Source organism: Thermobia domestica, chromosome 2 (assembly GCF_964235325.1).
Source record: "Thermobia domestica chromosome 2, izTheDome1.hap1.1, whole genome shotgun sequence".
NCBI lineage: Eukaryota > Metazoa > Arthropoda > Insecta > Zygentoma > Lepismatidae > Thermobia > Thermobia domestica.
Window position 1 is genome coordinate 69,069,438 of NC_137455.1, and position 18,720 is coordinate 69,088,157.

The 18,720-nt window shown below is 34.9% G+C and overlaps 1 protein-coding gene across 1 annotated transcript; it reads left to right on the forward strand.

Annotated features, from left to right (window-relative positions):
• The first annotated feature begins 1,825 nt into the window (after positions 1 to 1,825).
• On the forward strand, positions 1,826 to 17,148 carry LOC145679067 (thyrotropin-releasing hormone receptor-like). Its single transcript, XM_081749664.1, has 2 exons — positions 1,826 to 3,067; positions 17,137 to 17,148. The coding sequence occupies exons 1-2, from the start codon at positions 2,204 to 2,206 to the stop codon at positions 17,146 to 17,148; spliced, it is 876 nt and encodes a 291-aa protein (XP_081605790.1). The 5' UTR covers positions 1,826 to 2,203.
• Positions 17,149 to 18,720: the final 1,572 nt, after the last annotated feature.

Genomic DNA, 18,720 nt, shown 5'->3' on the forward strand with positions numbered 1-18,720 from the left:
TAATTTATATGGTTTACCCAACATTGTTAGGGTCGTGAAGTCTAGAAGGCTTAGGTGGGCGGGTCATGTAGCTAGAATGGAAGAAAGTAGAAACGCTTTCAAAGTCTTGACTGGAAGATTAATCGGAAAACGACCATTAGGAAGACCTAGGCGCAGATGGGAGGACAATATTAAGATGGATCTCGCAGAGATTGGAATACAAACTAGAAACTGGATGCAGTTAGCTAAGGATAGAAGTCAGTGGAGAGCTTTTGTGAACGCGGCATTGAACCTCCGGGTTCCATAGGCCATAGAGTTAGTTTTATAGGGCAATCGTGTCATGGAAGCACATGCCATCTATGGAGAACACGATTATTCATCCAAAACCATTGCAACAAATATATATTTGAAATATTTTTTTCATCCTCTCGTTAATGCATAAGTGTGTTGCATAACTTCCTAAACAAAAGTAACTAGTTGCAAAATACCATGGATGTAAAAATGCTACTAAATACCAACTCATCTGCTTTTGACCAGACTTGGACTAAGAATCGATGAAAAGAAAATGTTCTAGTCTTTTCAATTATATTACAATACTGTACTTTTTGTAGTGCTGCTATGTATTAAGGAAATTGTGTATTTTGGGAATAAAAACAACATAGGACAAAAATAATTTCTTTAGAATATCCTATGATATTTTGCATCAAATACACTTGTAGAAAACGAGTTAGAATCCTTTCATAATTCTAACTAATTAATGTGCCATAATTGATAAAAAAAAGTCTATTACTGTTAAAGTGCGAGCGACGACAGGAGCTATATCTTTATTTTTGCAATATATCTTTAACCGATATATGGCTGAACTTTAACTCAGTATACACCAAACTTTAACAGATTTTACATATTCACAGTATTTTGTAATATTTGTATCTAAATAATAAATAAAAGTTTCTATGAACAATTAATATAAAACCGTCTGAATAATTTACGTTCCATGAACGTTTTAATTACTCATTATATCATTGTTATTTCCATTACTTTATACAATGATAGTGAAATTAAACTTTTGTACTTTCACCAGAAATCGAAGCCAGGACCACGAAGACAGGAACTAGTTAGTAAACGAGTAAAGAGTTTTTCTAGAAGTTCGAAACTAAGGTGAAAACTAAGATTTTCCATGAATTACAGTGTTAACTTTAGATCCTTATTACTCCTATTATCTCTCGTTCGTGTTTGACGCTCAGATTTAGTATGTTTACTGATCTCGGTTAGTAGTTTAAATATTTAGTGAGTGTGAGTCGTGCTTAACCTAAATGTGCTTAAGCTAATAATGATATACCAATATAGAATTGTATAAATGTTCTATTTAGGAATGTTCACCTCAGAGTACTGTTTCTAAGGTAAGTGTGCTATGCCTAGTGGTATGAAGTGAAAATAAAAGTAATCATTCACATGAAACTTAGTTGCGACACCTATCCACTTAATATGATATTCAGTCTTCTGTGCAACTTCATTTGTTTGTCTCAACTTTTTTTTGTATTATTATGTTTTAAAAAAAAGTGTTCTGTAGAGAAAAGTAAAACAAAAAAGAATCGGATGAAAATGTAAGAGAGAAGCAGGTCTAGAGGAGATACCGAGAAATACAAGTGCGCGCGGGAGGAGCAGAGGCGTGCGCGGGAAAGCTACTTCGTCGGGATTGGTTTATAGTTGAGGCGGAATACGAAGATTCACGCGAAGCCGGAGTTTGAACATCAGTTGGCTCCTACCAACGCTCCGTGGCGCTTCTAGTCCGGTACACACAAACGATCGCTCCACACTCGTCCGAAAGAAACGTTGTTAGTTTGTTTATTTTTTTTGTTGTTCCTTCAGAAGAGAAAAGAGAAAGTAAGAAAGTAGGGAAGAAATATCCAGCAGGTATTACCACGTTAGGTGCTTTCGTTTTATTTCTTTGCTTTCCATCGTCGAATTGAAGTGAAAAGTTTACTAGACGTTAGTATACTTGAATTAATATCCACGAGTTCGTTTATGCACTTAAAAAAAAAAAAACGAAAGATGGTACCACTTTTGCACGGATAATTTTGAAAAATAATTTACGTTGTTTATATGCAAAACTAATATATAAGAAACCTAAAAACTATTTAAACTTTCCACTGAAGTTTCGTTGAAAGGAGTCTAGTATTGGTTTTCGTAACCGAATAAAAGAAAACTACATTGTCACGACATCATGAATAAAACATCAAATATTCTTTGGAACTGCTCCGAATACTTAACTTCCACAGAAGATGAATTTAGTGCTACTAACACAAACTTAAATTGCACTAACATTAGTGTTGATAGCGTAACTAACAATACCGCTTCTTTGACAAATCAAACGGAGTTACCGGATCCGGAATATTTTTCCTACACTTATCGAGCTATTGGGACTTTCTTCCAAGGAATAGTGTTCATTGTTGGCGTTTTGGGTAATATTATGGTAGTGATTGTTGTTAAAAGAACCACGAGTATGCACTCTCCCACCAATTGTTACATTGTGAGTTTAGCTATTGCCGATTGTCTGGTTCTGGTGGCATCTGTACCGCAAGAAATCTTAAGTTATTACCTGATCGGAAACCAATGGATTTGGGGTGACATTGGATGCATGCTGTTTGTATTCTGTCAAAACCTAGGTATCAACGCGTCTTCACTAAGCCTTGTTGCTTTCACGGTTGAAAGATATATTGCGATTTGTCATCCAATGAAGGCACACGCTGTCTGTACAGTGAAACGGGCCAAGAAGATTATCATTGGCGTCTGGGTGTTTGCTGTTGTCTACTGTTCTCCATGGCTCTATTTAACTCACACCGTACCAATTCCATACAAAGGCCATCCCGATATTCGCCGATGTCACTTCAAGCTTCCACGGGAACAGTATTTGGCTTACTTCTTCGCTGATTTGGTGGTGTTCTATGTGGTCCCATTGTTGTTATCTTGTGTCTTGTACGTTCTTATTGCTCGAGTTCTGTTTATGAAGAAGGTAGTCAAATCATGTGGAAATATGAATGGAACTCTCAGCATTGATTCAACATCTACCAACACAGCAAGAGCACAGGTAAGTACAGAGTTTGCTTACGATATCATTTTCTCCAGAATCAATATATTCTTTTATGCAAGATACCGTATCAAGATATGCATATTTTGAACGTAATCCATTACAACGTTGTTTTGATAACAGAAAATTAGCTGAAGTGAAATCAGTATATAAGTAGCTCGTAAACGTTTCTGATAACTAATTGTATTGTTTTCAAAATAGACTTAAACCAGATACTGACGGAGTTTCAATAGTTTTAATTCATTTCAATGTAGATTGAGGATCTTGTGTGATTAGCTGTGATCATATTTGGTCATTGGAACTGAACAGTTACGCAACCAACACAATTCTTGAACTCGGCGGATTGTAGAGCATCAATCCTGCCTACAAGAACTATAGCATATGCGGCATCGATTTCGATTTGAAAGAGGCTTAATATTTATTATGCTGAAGATGTGACAAATTGACAAAAATCATAAGAGCTGTTATTGTTTCGAAGTTATATAAGTTGCTGCATTTTATATAAGTTACATGCATAAGAACTTTTGACATTTCTAAATAATTTCCTTGTTTTGTGTGGATTTTCTTCGAATCTTGTTGGTCAGATTCGAATTTAGCATCCCTTTCAAATTCAGCACCGGTGCTATTTGAGACGTAAACCTACAGTTTAAGATGAACACGAACCATCATAATACGTTCGAATCTCAAAGTTATTCAACGGTAATCGATCCTGAGCCTCTGAGCACCGAAGGGTTAGAAATAGTAACTAAACCTGCGAGAGGGTTCGAAGTATTCTTTTCGAACATTAAATTTGAGAATGACATAAAGTTTTGAAACAATGAAGTACATAGTATGCTACATCGTGACTTTTGGAATTAAGTTGATTCAACATTTGTATATCTGAATTATTTCAATGTGTAAAGAACTGCATATACAGAAGCTAAAAATAGTGCATAACCACTTTTACTTTACCTCCCAAATACCTTACACTTTATATGCCCATTTGAGTACACTTCCCTGTATTTTAGAGAAAATGGAATTCTCTTACGAAAATATTTCTCTGCTATCTAAACTGTTAACAAAGGAAATTGTATCATAGCTTATCTGCGGCTGTATTACAATATTTTATATAGTATTTCTACGATATAGCAAAGATGCATATTTACTTCTTCCTAAATGAATCCGGTTACATATTGGTCAACAATGAACTCTGGGTGACTTTTAGAGAATATGGTCGATTTTACAACGCTATTACCTGTGCACTAATATATAATTCAACTTAAACATGCAGTAATAATGTATAACTTAAGCAAGTGATGGATCTCATGACTGGTCTTGTGCGGAGGGTGCGCTTATAGAGCACGAGGTTGCAGGTTCAATTTCGGCGGAAAAGCATGAAACGCACTACAATTGTTTAGAGCAGTGGTTCTCAAGCTTTTCGAGTGTCCATTTGGTTGAATAGTTGTACTGTGCGGGCCTCGTCATCTTAATCTATGCACAAGCCTGAACGCAAAACTTAGACAAAGCAGTCTAAGAGACAGAAAAAGGCCTTAATTCTTTCAATCAGCCTTGAAGAATCTACATTATTTTTAAAAATAATCTAAACTTTTGTTAATTTGTTAAATGAACAATGGCTTTCGTCGAGTGATAAGAAACAAACATAATAAGTCATGAAATCTGAAAAACTCCCTAAATAGTCTATCGCCTTCTAATCACCCCTTTTTGTTTTAACGACCCCAACCCCCCTGTGGACGTTAATGCATATGTTCAGAACCACTGGTTTAGGTCATACCTTAAGCGATAGGTTCTTCCTGCTGACAAAATACTTAACACATAACTAGTTTAACGTCCCATGATTATGTCTTCTATGCTGAAGGTGAAGGATGATTAATAAACGTGAATAATTGAGAAATAATTGTATGTAGTAAAATGTAGAAGGAAAGAGGAGAATCCCTAGAAAATCAACAAAAACTATGTAGTCTTCCACACACTCATTTTGTCTGAGATTGAATCATGGGCAGCTCGCACCAGAGGTGAACGCTCTACCACTGAAGTACCTTGTTCCCAACTCAGTCTTACAAGTAAACGATCAGTAAATAAGGTAAACTTCAATGAAAGTTTTAGTAATGCAGAAATCTTTCAAAATAACAAGTTATTATTTATTTTATAAAAATAGTATGTGACGCGCTAGTAACATTTCTTGTCGGGGAGCATTGATAGTTTTAAAAGAAAATAATAATGAAGACTATGATTACTATCGAACTTGTCAACAGCAGTAAAGTTTAAGCTTATTGTCTAACAACTTGCATGAAGATACAATACAATATTGAGAATAAGAAAGAACAGTACGGATTAAAGTTTAAAGAACCTACTGAATAAAACGGCATATCCTTGAAAGAAAGTGGAACTAGCTTAATGTATGCTTAGAGCGCTTACCTCTAGTGCGTAAGGTCACTGATTTGATTCCTGGCCAAGAAAGTTTGCGATGGACTACATCGTGTCCGAAGGTTTTCTGGGGCTACTCCCGTTTCCTTCCACATTCTCATTCTACGGATACTTCCATCATCATTCAATTGGCAAAATCATCTACATGCAACATCTCAAAAGGCATAATCGTATGTAAGGCGCCGATTTTTCTGTAAATTTTTTTTTTGGGGGGGGGAGCATTCAGATGCAGAAGGTATGAGGATTTAAAGACAAATTGCATTCAAATTATGCCTAATATTGTATATTCATAAATACAATAGGGGCCCACACGAGTTTTCTGGGGGCCCGGGCGTCCTTGATTGTGGGAAATTAAACTGAAACATTTCATTTCACTTTTGGAAGGTGCTATAGTAGTAGTATTTACGAGCTAATTATCTGAAGCAACTTTTGAATCAATATATTTCCCATCAGACTATTCAAATTTTAAAATTACGTTCTTACATTGAAATATTTATTTTGTAAATCGCTATTAATTAAATTGAGTAATTGTCTTGAATAAAATAATCATTGACGTATATTTAAAAAAAAAATAGAGAAAACCGCACTAAAACCGTCTCATCCAGTTGAACGTTATTTTGAGAAAAGAAAATTAGTAGAAGTGAATTCATATACGCTATAAATAGGTACCATATCATCTTTGGAAGAATAACTCATATTTTAAAAATAAGTTTAAACCTGACAATAACATGCTTTCAATAGTTTTATGTCGTTTCAACATGGGTTGATTATTATTTTTTGTGATTAATTGCGTTATCTTTATCAATGAAGTTAAAGCGTCACGCAACCAACACAACACTTCACTTCGGCAGGTTGCAGAACGGCAAGGGGATATATGTCTCTCCTGCCTATTGTTCACTTCCAAAGCGAGAGAAGATATAAAACTGACAAATACTAAAGAAACTGATTTTAATAAAGACAATTCAAGAGATATTTAGATACATCAAAGACTTCTTGTGACGCAAATTTCAATTACTTTTCTTTTTCTTTTTTCTTATATTTTGCACAATGACCTTTTTTGAACGCTTCATATAGAAAATCAAAGATTTCTGATTTTTTCCTACTCGACGCCTTTTCTTTAAACCTTACAACAATCCATGCCTATTTTGTTCATCTAATACTATGTGCTTTTGCATGAAATCCTGGGTTCACTCCAGATGAGGATGTTGTATTTAATACCTGATAATTATTCTTTCTGACCCATACAGTAAATACAAATTACAGTAGCTGTGCTAGGCGTTCATGTCTTCCCAGGAGGAACCACCTTTAATTTAAGAACCATTGAGATTTCATTTAATGTTACATTTTATATGATTTTAACATATTAATTCTTTTGAAACGTGATTTAATTTTATCTTGATGTTTTTCCTGCTTTTGTGTATGTGTGATCATATTTAAATTAATATAAATTATTGTGTGCTCCAATATATCGGACTGATTAGCACGTGTAGTTCCGGTTCTGGTGGGGGAACATAATTTCTTGTTTATACTGATTAGTGTTACCATTTGGAAGCTACTTGAACTAACGAGCTCGGAAAAGCTAGAACGAACGGCGACACAGGATTATATGCTTAGGACATATCACCAAATTTATATATATTTGGCTGGTCATGCCTCATCTGGACTGTAATGCTAAGAGTAAACAGTTCCAATTAAACCGGAAAAGAATGGAAATTAAAAGTGAAGGGTTAAGTTTAAGAGGGATCCATATAAATGATGTGTAACTAGAATACATTTCCTATTGGGTGTAAACATAAAAGGGTTTCTTTTAATAATCGATGCCTGCATGTACTCGTATGATTGACAATGAGTAAATGATTATTCATTCAGAATTGATTTCATTATTTAGGAATTGAAATATAATTACAAATAATAATAATTTCTCAGAACTTTTCGCATTAATTGGTAGAAAAAGAAAATTATACCGGTAAAACTTCACTCTTCTTACTTTATTCTTATACAAAATTTTAAAATTTCTTTCTTACTTTTAAAAACTGAAAGTGATTACGCTTGTTTTGAATTGTATTTATTTACTCTGAGGTTATGTATACCGTTCATTACAAACTTTAAATAACATTCTCTCGTTCATGGAGTCAGGTTAAGAAGATTAAAATGAAGGGCAGTTTTGTGTTAAAACGTCAACGTGACAATATTTTTCCTCAACCAAATAATTATATGGAGTTCTTATTATATACTTGTTTCTATACATGTATCGTTGAGACTAAAAAAGCATATCTTACCTTCTCCGTACATACTTTGTATTTTTTTGCAATAACTTTAATATACGCATTTGTCGCTGCTATCTAAGTTGGAATTTGTTGCCTTTTTTCTGTGTAGTACATCATATTTTTCTTATTGAAATTATTAGAGTAGGATCAATGAGAAATGTTGGTAGTTGGAACACTTCTATTACTGTGGTATTAAAAACGAGAAATGAATGTTAGTTATCATATTGTATATGACAATTTGTTGCCAACGCATTGCAGGCGCTGGTTTATCCATGAAAATGAGATCGCTAAAGTGAAACAGCGCTAGATACCTTTAGTAGCTATACGCGATAAAGAACCGCGATAACTTTGGGAAGACGTTTATTCAACAACTGGAGGCATCGGGTTCGAACCCCGGCCCAGTCGGAAAATTTTCTCGTTCTACTCTTGTTTCAATGAGTCTCTGAGGTTTATTCATTGTGTCCAAAATAGATGCCTGGGGAACACTGAGGAAGTAAAGGAGGCTGAATTGTAGTGCTCTATGAGTGTTGAAGCCAGGAACGTGTGATACATTTACATCCACACACATTCCTTGCACCTTCAAGGCCTGATGAAGGACTGTTAGTAGATAGTGTTAGAAGTATGGCGTTCATCCAGAACTGTGAGGGCAAATCAGAAGAAAAAGTATAGAACTGTACAGTCAATAACGTAACAACAGGAATCTTGATGTGCTAATTCATTCATTCTCTCAATTTGAAATCGACAGTTGGTGGAATTATTACTTTTAAAACTTCGTACCAGGAAGTTTTATTAGGATCAGCAGTATTTACAACATTGTACTGCTAGTATGCCCCTTCAACCGTTACTTCACTCGATAACACTTCAGTGAAATCGGATTTTTGAATTGTCTTTTTAATTGAAAACTGGAACATTTATCTCGACTGAGTTCGTAAATGGAAATATTCCGTTAATATCTTCTTGGTTGACGGTGATATTAACGATGGCTATCCATGCCCAGTTTTGTATAACATTCCCTAGCAACTATTCAAATTGTTCTGCAGCAAAAGAACGTTGGTTGACTATAATAAAATGATGTAACGTTTCGTATCACAAAATAGTCCTCCGAATGTCCAACACATGGGATCGCGAGATTCTCTTTACTGTCCTCAGCAGAGTGTGTTTGTTTTAATATAACAACTTCCGAGTAAAAATCTATAGTTTCCTATCGTAGTATGATAATTGTCTAAGAAAAACGTAAAGCTTTAAAAAAAGTATTATGATCATGAAACAACGAAGTATTATTTGTTTGTATTTCAATAACTTTTACTCATCAAACAGTTGGTTTGTGAATATTTATTCATTTGTTAATTTACTGACTTGTCTTTGTCTGTGTGTATGCGAATTCTTAGATGTCACACTATTTAACATATTGTTATCCAAATTTTAACACTTTCGGGGAGAACTCTTTATTGTGCAGCATACACAATAGGGGGTAGTGGTGGCTCAGTGGTACAACGTTTATCTTTGGTTTATTGGATCTTTTGTTCTATCCCAGCACGTGCCAAGTGAGCTTTCTGGAGGACTAGCACCATGTGCGTGGATTTTCTCAGGATTCTTCCGTTACATCTAATTTTCTTGATTCCATCATTTCATTCATTTCTCATCAACACCGTCTCCTTTAGCCCAGTCACCATAACCATGAGACGTAAAACTTAATGATTTCATTTTTCTACTCTGTGCATACATAAAACTGCTTATGGAACTTTCTAATTTTCACTTTTAACACCCAAAAGCAGCATCGCCGTCAAATGTTTGGTATTGCAACTACTTTCTAGTTTCTTTAGAAAGAAAATGATATTATATTCATTTTTTTTCTTGTCAGGTTAAAGGAAATTTATCATACTCGTTAACTTGTACTGCAACACTTTTATCATTAATAAAGCTGTACAGCCATTATTTCTACCACAACATACTTGAAAATTAATATGAACCTTCTTTCCAACCCAAGTATACTTCATACCATTTTGTAATTCTACTATTATTTACATAAACTTTTATTTTAAAGAGGGGTCATACACTTGGAAATTATATAGAACAGTTTGGTTTATGACTTTTCATTAGTTCACAATGCATGATGGAAAACTCAGAAAACATGCCGTCAAACGAGAACAGTACAGTTCCGTTTTCAACGAAATGATTCCTTCACACGAAAGTCTTAAATGTCAGAAGAAGTAGATTTTTCAGTTTTTCGTCTCCTACTAGAAACAACTTATTAGTTTGTTGGATAAAAAATCAATTAATTGCGATTTACTGATATGCTAGTTGGTTTTGAAATGCATATGTACATATTTTATAAAATAACCTTACAATACTACACTACTTGTGTTTCCTCGTAAACATTCAAAAGGGCGAAGATTGTGATTTTTGTGAACGATTTCTTTAAATAAAAAAGTACTCAAATGATCTTCTTTATATTTCGTAAGAAAACGTTTCATTACCAGCTTTACAATATAGTATATTTAATTATTCAATTAATATTGAGACCCGCCCTAATGCTTTAATGTTCATGTGTCCATCTGTGGTGTACAGAGTCTCAGCTTTGATTCCATGTATGAGACCATTGAAACTTCAACACATTATGGTAATTTAGATACCAACTTATACTGTAGGTCCACATTTCATATAGCCCCGGTTGTGGAATGAATGTTCAATTTCCACAAAGAACAATTATTAGTGCAGTTCTCTTGAATTTCAATTAACACTTATTATGAGGATCAGTCAGTGGGGATTATAAGATAATTTTGTTATGTCCGCCCAGCTTTTTGTCCGTTACTCTATAAGATAACTGGGGGTGCGGTGGCTCAGTGGTAGAGCGCTCACCTCCGGTGCTTGGGGTCCCTGGTTCGATCCTAGCTCGCGCCGTATGGACTTTGTGGTGGACAAACACCGTGCTCGTGGGTTTTCTCGGGGTTCTCCCGTTTTCTCCCACTTTCTTCATTCCACCATTTCACTCATTTCTCATAATCACCGTCTCCTTTAGCCTAACCGGCATAATCGTGGGACGTAAACCTCAAAGATTTCATTTCATTTTTTCCATAAGATAACTTGAAAGAAGGCGATTTTCTGAACCTTTTCATCACATGGATAGCTAGATGAATTGTCTAGGCGTTAATGAAGTAAATCAGTTAAAATTTTCATAGTAACAATGGCGTTAACGGTGGGTTTCCATATCCAGCTTAAAATTTATAAGTTTACCTGCACAGTAACAAAGAAATGTTGGATGCCTATAATGAAAAGGTATTGAGGCACATGATCCTTTTTTTCTTTACTGACTTTACTGACTTTTTACTGACTACTACCGCGGTGGCTCAGTGGTAGAGCGTTCACCTCTGGTGCATGGGGTCACGGGTTCAAACCCTGCTCCTGCCAAGTGAACTTTGTGGTGGACGAACACCGTGTGCGTGGGTTTTCTCGGGGTTCTTCCGTTTCCTCCCCTTTCTTCACTCCACCATTTCATTCATTTCTCATAATCACCGTCTCCTTTAGCCTAACCGGCGTAACTGTGGGACGTAAAACTCAAAGATTTCATTTCATTTTCATTTCATTTTGCTTCGTGCTGATGCTAGTTAACAGTTAAGGTTATACAAGCTCCAATATACAGCGGGTAACATGTTACATGTAGGACACTCTTCCCATCATGCAATAAATAGACATATGAGAGAGACAGTTCTGTCACCATGTTAATAAAAAGGATAAACAAATGGGTATTAATAAATGCAGATTTAATGGATTTAAAGATGTTACTTTCTCTCTTTTAATATAGAAAACGTTTAGTTTTCCATAATATCTTCCTCGAGGTTGTGTAAATCCTTAATCTTCCGTGCATACACTATTGCTTCTTTGCGTCGCAATACATGGCTATTACTTTATAAAAAAAAATACCATTTTTAGATATTTGGGCAAAGAAAACAGTACATACGAAATTTTAACGGTTTTTTTCAGATAGGAAAGAGAAGTTTGTGAAACATTCTTGGAGAAGATAAACATACATAAAAGCAACCGTTTATTTCTCATGGAGAAAATTTTCTGTCAGTTAGATTGTGAGTTTTTCTTTTTTTTGGTTAAGGTTGCAGTATGACCTCTTAGGTTTTCATTGCAAATCTTAACCCCCATTTCACTTTGTTTTTATAAGTTATAGAATTGCACCAGGCAATTGTACAAGTCAGGTTAGTATGCTGGCCTTTTGATAGGTGAAATGGTTTCGTGTTTGACTTTCTGGTGAAGCTCGTTTGACCGTTTGAGTTTGTTTATACAACGCCGTAAGCAAACTGGAAAGTTACTGAAAACGGAAAGCAGGCCAACGTTGGTCTAAACTGAGGAAATTGCCTAGCTATTGATGATGTAGAGCGCAAGAGTAAGCCAATTTTCTAGTGTTCTCTTCTTCTTTTTGCTCTATCTCAGGTTCATATGCATTATTGCATAAAAATTATCATCGAGCAAATATTATTCCAGTTTTCTACCTGTCGAAATTCACGAATTCTAGAAATATTAGGATTTCTTCTAAAATATCTATATTTTTATGTATTTCAACATAATAATTGTTTGAAATAAGTTTCCTCGAGTGCTTGTTTACTTACTTATTTGAATAATCTTGTACGAAAACAATATACTTGATTTAAGTGTTTATTTGTCTTTTGCATAAATATAATTTTTAAATGTAATCGTTTATGTTTATATCATCTCAGATGCATTGAGCGGAAGACTAAAGTTTCTTTAAGTGTTTGTCTTTCCACATACACAAAGGTTGTTGCACATACCTCTTTCAAAGTGTTTCTTTTATTTTTTAAATACTTAAAAACATTTCTTATATGTGGACAATAAAACCTTAAACTTACAGTTTCATATTTATTTTTTGTTTGGGTGTCAATATTGTATTAACTATTTATATATTTTTCTATTTGTGTTAATGAAATGAAATGAAATATTTCCGTGTAACGATTATGTCCTTTAGGCTAAGGGAGACGATGATTAAGGCAAGTAAATGATGATGAAAGAATTGGTATGGTTAGTATATGGGGTACCCCGAGATAACTCATTGCCACGATGTTGTTCACCACAACCTTACTTGACTCTGGATCAAAACAGGGACTCCACTCCTACTTGTGTTAATGTATTGCGTGTTTATCTATTTAATGATTTGGTTGAAAGCAACAAGATTTGCTTTAACTGTTAATTGCTATATTTAATCAAATATATTGCATCTGAAAGGTATTACTTTAACAGTTAAAACTGTTATGTCTGATCAAATATATTGCATCTGAAAGATAAAGTTTTTACAACAAGTTATACTTTTATGTACTTGAATGATTTTCATCTTTAAGTAGAAAGTAGCTTAAAGGTTTATTTATCCATTTGCTTAGGTGTCTATTTACTTAAATTCTTTTGCCCGTAAATAATAAAGTCGCTTTAAGTTTTGTTAGATCCATATAAGCTGCTTTAAGCATAAAAGTGAATTTATTAGAAGATTACTACTACTAAACAGCACCAAGCACTAAAATGATCGACGGAATCAGACACTTTCAATGTTATACAAGTTTTTAATAACCTATTTAATAACCTATTAATTCTGTTCTCGTTGATGTTACTTTCTAAAAGTAAACTTTTTGTTTATAATTTACTTTATTTTTATCACTTAAAAGATGAAAATAAGTTAACTCACTTCGATTGACTTTCAACTAATTTAGATTATTATAATAACTAATTTGACCACTTCAGTTTGAACGAAATTCCGGAAATTTATCTGACTTGTTCACGAATATCCCGTTACTAAATCTATCAACTGTAACTACAAAGAAATATAGAACGCAAGCACTTAAAGAACCGCTGTCTTGTATATAAATATAGAATTTCAGGGATATAACAGGATAATTGTTTCTTATTAATATTATAGAACCTTCACTAGCTTGTATGTCCATCTGAGCGAAATATCTTAATAGTTTATCCATTTTCATAGCTAAACGACTTGAAACTCTATAACACATTTGCGTATCTAATGATACTATCAAAATCATCACATATGGAAATATAAGATGGTTCAAAAGTGTAAAAACGCTTAAACGAAATTGAAATGATTTACTAACTATGCAAGCAAAGTGTATGTTCTGACAAAGAATACGTTGGCATGCTGTGCTATTTAGGAAGATCACCTCTGCAACACCCAAGAACTTGAAACTGTGTAGTTTTACCTTCACATAATCCATGAAGCAAGCTTACTTTCCAGAAAAAATGAACATAGAACTGCAGCCGAGATATAAGTGCTGATAATTAATTCTTATATCTTCAATATATTTTTTATGTTCTCCTCTTCTATGTTGCATACTGTGTTCCCCATTTTCCTTTATGTATTTTATTTTCTACTCCAAAATATAATTGCTTCTAGTATTTTCAAGGTTAAGAACTCGGCTGGTTAATTTGGAAAATCTATAGTCGCTCTAGTTCTACAGATTCCGATAAAATCATAGTGCTCAAACAACCCTAGTCAGTTTTTCATGGATAAAACATTTGATCTCTCCAAGTAGTGAATATATTATGGCGGTCCCCAAATATTGTGAGGGAAATTGGAGAGCACTGAAAGAAATGCAATAACTAACTCCGGCCAGTAGAATTAGGATTAACGACGAGGAGGGCAGACGACACATCTCTGTATACGAGTGTCAAAGCTGGTGTGGAGAAATATGAATATTTACGATATTTTAAGTCACTTGTTTCGGCTTCATTCTAAAGGACTTCAGGAAACCAACTTTTGTGAACAACCATTGTATACCTAGTACTATTGTATGTGTTCTTATAATGAGCACAGAGACACTCATTGAAGTACTGATAATAGTGACCTCATGCAGCAGTAGAGAGATTAAACTGTAGGTCTACATAGTGTTACTATTGTAATGTTCCTGTGCATGAGCTTTCTTGTTGTTATGTTTCAACCAACCGTGAATGTTCATGTTTCAAGATTACGCAATCAAAAGCAGATTTTACTAGATGTGATATTTCTCCCATTATTGGTGTAGCTCAAACGTGTTAGTTTATGAATGACCTTTTTGAGCGACAGATAGAGTGTGGTCAACAAGAAATCTTTGAATTAACTTATTGAACCATGCACAGATATTGTTTTATATCTCAATAAACTCACACCTACTTACACAAATATATATAAGTATATTAAATTATGCCTAATTAAAAGTTCTAATATTTTTATATTTCACATTTTTTCTTGATTTTGCCGACCAAGCAACTCAAATTCCGCAGCATATTTATGTTATTATTCTAGGACTTCCTTATGCATGCAAGTGATGCAGGTGATAGCGTTTGAGTACTTTAGTGCGTATTAGCGCATATACGAGGGAAGATCAGAAACTAAGGTACTGAGGCCAATATTTCTGGAGTTCCATCTATTATTATGAGAAGTGTGTGGTAATTTTAATACATGTATTTGGCAACCGTGCAGAGTTTATGCCACCCGCTACCTAGTTGTATGTAAATACAAATGGCGACTCGTCTGGAAAACTTGTTTTCGGGAAGAAGTCTGCTGAGTTATTCGATTTCTGAAGACGAAATATGTAACTGCTGCTGGAATTCACCGACAGGTGGTAGAGGTTTACGGAGAGACTGTAATGTCTCCTCTGCAAGAATGGTGTCTAAAGTTTACTTCTGGTAGAGAAAATGTCACCGACGAGGATAGCAGTGACCGTCCAGCACGACATCAACAGATTAGAACACATCTGGTATATCAATAACCACCCTTCCTTCAGCCCAGTCTTCGCTCCAAACGACTTTCACCCGTTTCCACACTTGAAGGAGAACCTAGGAGGCCGTCGCTTCGCTTCAGACGAGAAGGTGAAGCACTTGAAAATTTGTCGGGCCGATGACGACTTAACGCGGCGGTACCGTTACGAAATAACACAAATACCGCAATTTTACCGCCATGGCGGTAATAAAGCGGCATCCGCTGTTTCTCCTAGTCTGAACCGCTTAAGCTGAACTGGAACTGCCAGTACTGCCATTAAACCGTCACATGGCCGCTTTGTAACCTCCAGTACCGCTATAAACCCACCACATGGGATCTTCTCCACCGCCTTTAATCCTCTACTCTCAATTTTGCTAACAACGCATTGCATTGGTATGTATACGCTGAAAGTCCTATGCCATACATGGTTAAGACACAAAATAACTACCCCTTTAGCGTACTTGTATGTTAACACCAAAAACATGGCCTTCCCAACATATTAGAAGAAACTAGTAATTATCAGTGAGAGTTTTTAATTGGATTTTATTGTTTGTAACGAGCAAAACTTTCCGCAGTATATTTGAGATTTTAGCCAAGTAACGGATAACGTAACATGTTCTGCTCTAATCGGTCACTAAAATAGTTCTGTAAGTTTATGAACCGTGTAATAACAGTTACATGAGTAGCACTGCTGTCACCTGTTGTTGTTACATCCTAGCAGCGGACGTTACCGAGTTCTCACCATCATTCAGAGACCATTCCTCGAAAAGTGTCTATAACATCGCCTGGCGGAAAAACAACAACTGCCAGCTAACTTTCCGACGACTGCAGCCGCTTCGCTTTCGCTTCGGTGGCTTTTCGCTTGGAACCGAAAGCGGAACGATGCAGGCAGTAGGCAGTCATTTTTTCTTTACTTCGGCGACTATCCGCCAAAAGATGACGTCAGACCAATGATAGTTGGCAGCACTCGTGGCAACGTAGCTGAACTCGCAAAAACAGGAGTTTTACCAGGAGATCATCTTCAAACTCATCCCTCGATGCAAAAAGTGCCTCAACCAAAATGGAGACTATGTCGAAATATAACCTAATGTATGTAGTATCTGTTGGCTATTATTGGTTCTATGAAAAATATGTATACACGTTTCACTCCATTCTTTGTAACCTTACTTTCTGATCACTCCTCGTATACATATTTGGGACGATAACGTTCTACCTGGATAATGTTCTTACCTACCAATCAACTAAATTATGTTCGAATCTCCATCAAATATTAATTTAATATAGTATTAAAGTTTTAGATATGGTTTCATTCTGTTAGATTTATTCATATTTTTTTCTAAGGTAATAACATAAAGCTACAGGTATAATTCTAGATCATAAATAAGGGTGTTCTAGATTTTTCCATTAAGAAATTAGCTTACATTTGAAATTAAATATACACATAGTTGAAATGAAAGTAGTAGGTGCCTTGTAATTGACTCAAATCAGCATTTGTGTCTCTCTTCGTCCCTCTATTAGCTTCACCATAACTCGCTTTGAACTTATTTAATTTTAATAAAACCTGATATATGACTTTTCCAAATCTTTGAATATAATTTTATTGTTTGATATTGCAGGATATTGTTTGATATTGTCTGTCAAAAATTAGGGTATAAAAGGGAATAATCCCATGCGCAAGTTGACTCATATAGAAAATAATTTTCTGCTAGGAACTACATAAACGTGATTTGAATTCGATAAAATGTAGTGTATATTTTCTTTATGGTATTCCAATCATCCCGAATAGTTTCAATTGAAACCAATCAAGGATAAGTTGATAAAAGATGTAAGTTCCCAAAATTTCGATGTTTCGTTATTGAAAAAAAGTGATATTAAGTAAATAACTTTCTTCGATAACTTTATAGCAATGACTCGATTTTAATGCAATATGGCGTATACATTCTTTTAAGCTTTCCAATCACAACACTGCAAGAGTTGAAAGCCTGTCAAGAATGTAAGAGTGAAGCCCCAATGAAATATATATTTATAAATTTGATTTTATAGCATCATAGAGCATATTTCTTTTGAGATTGTCAATGCTTCCCCTTGGATACAGTTAAAGTCGGTAACAAAAGAGGAATGTATTTACTTTTCCGATCAAAAAATGTTGCACGATAACATTCGAAAACAAATTTTCAATTTTTGTTGAATATATGATACATGTATCTGAGGCTTTCCAATCCTTTCCCAATGCTTGGGTGCAGAATTAGTCGAGAATGGAGGAATGAATTGTATTCCCACCCTGAAGCTTAGAAAATACCTCTTACGATAGCTTTCGTAAAAATGATTTGTATTTTCATAGTTATCTGAATTGGAAGTGGTGAATTGAAAGTGTCCGACTGGTCGTTGATCTCTCATAGCTTGACGTGATGAATGATTCCGTACTTTTTGAACCAGAACTCGATCTTCTGGCACTGATGTTGCTGCTTGCGGTCTTCTACTCTTAATTCATTCTCTGTCTCTATCCTCCGCTTCACATCCAGTGCTTTATCACAGTATTAGGATCGTAACCAAAATATCTAACAATGTGAGATAACTTCTCAACACTAGCAGTAGGATCAATAATATCATTTTTTGAGCACATTCAATTCTAGAGAGACCAAAGTGCCCAGATATTTTGTTTTAGGTGTTGTCCTGTATTTTTATTGTCAAACGGGATGACTGACTGTGAGTTTTAAGTCAAACTGAACATTAGTTCCCCGTAATTATTATTTAAAATTAAAACGATAAGAACAACTCTACACTCTTTCGTTAAAATGACTGTGTATACAGCTATTTTTTTTTTTTATAATAATTCACATTGTGAATGTTTAGGCCATGCAGGATTCCCACTGGTCTAATGACTAGCGCACTTGAGTTTGGTGCATATGGTCCCGGGGTACAGCACAAAAGATTAATTTTACATTCACTAACTTTCATTAATCATCCGTCTCATCTAGTCTAAAGGGAACAACCATGAGACATTAAAATAAAATCATTCATTTCATTTCATTTTAAACCATGCCTGTCAACTTTTAGATTCACTTCAGTGTCTGAAACTTTTTAACGCGTTATTTATATATTTTGTAACTTGAAAACATTGCTTGCGCTGCAACCTGGAAATCAGAGAGGGTGACACACTTCCCATCGCTTCATATGTGTCCCGTTTGATTAAGCTAAAA

What these genes read in the sequence shown, in the direction of transcription:
- LOC145679067 (XM_081749664.1), top strand. Translation starts at nt 2,204, where the DNA reads ATGAATAAAACATCAAATATTCTTTGGAACTGCTCCGAATACTTAACT.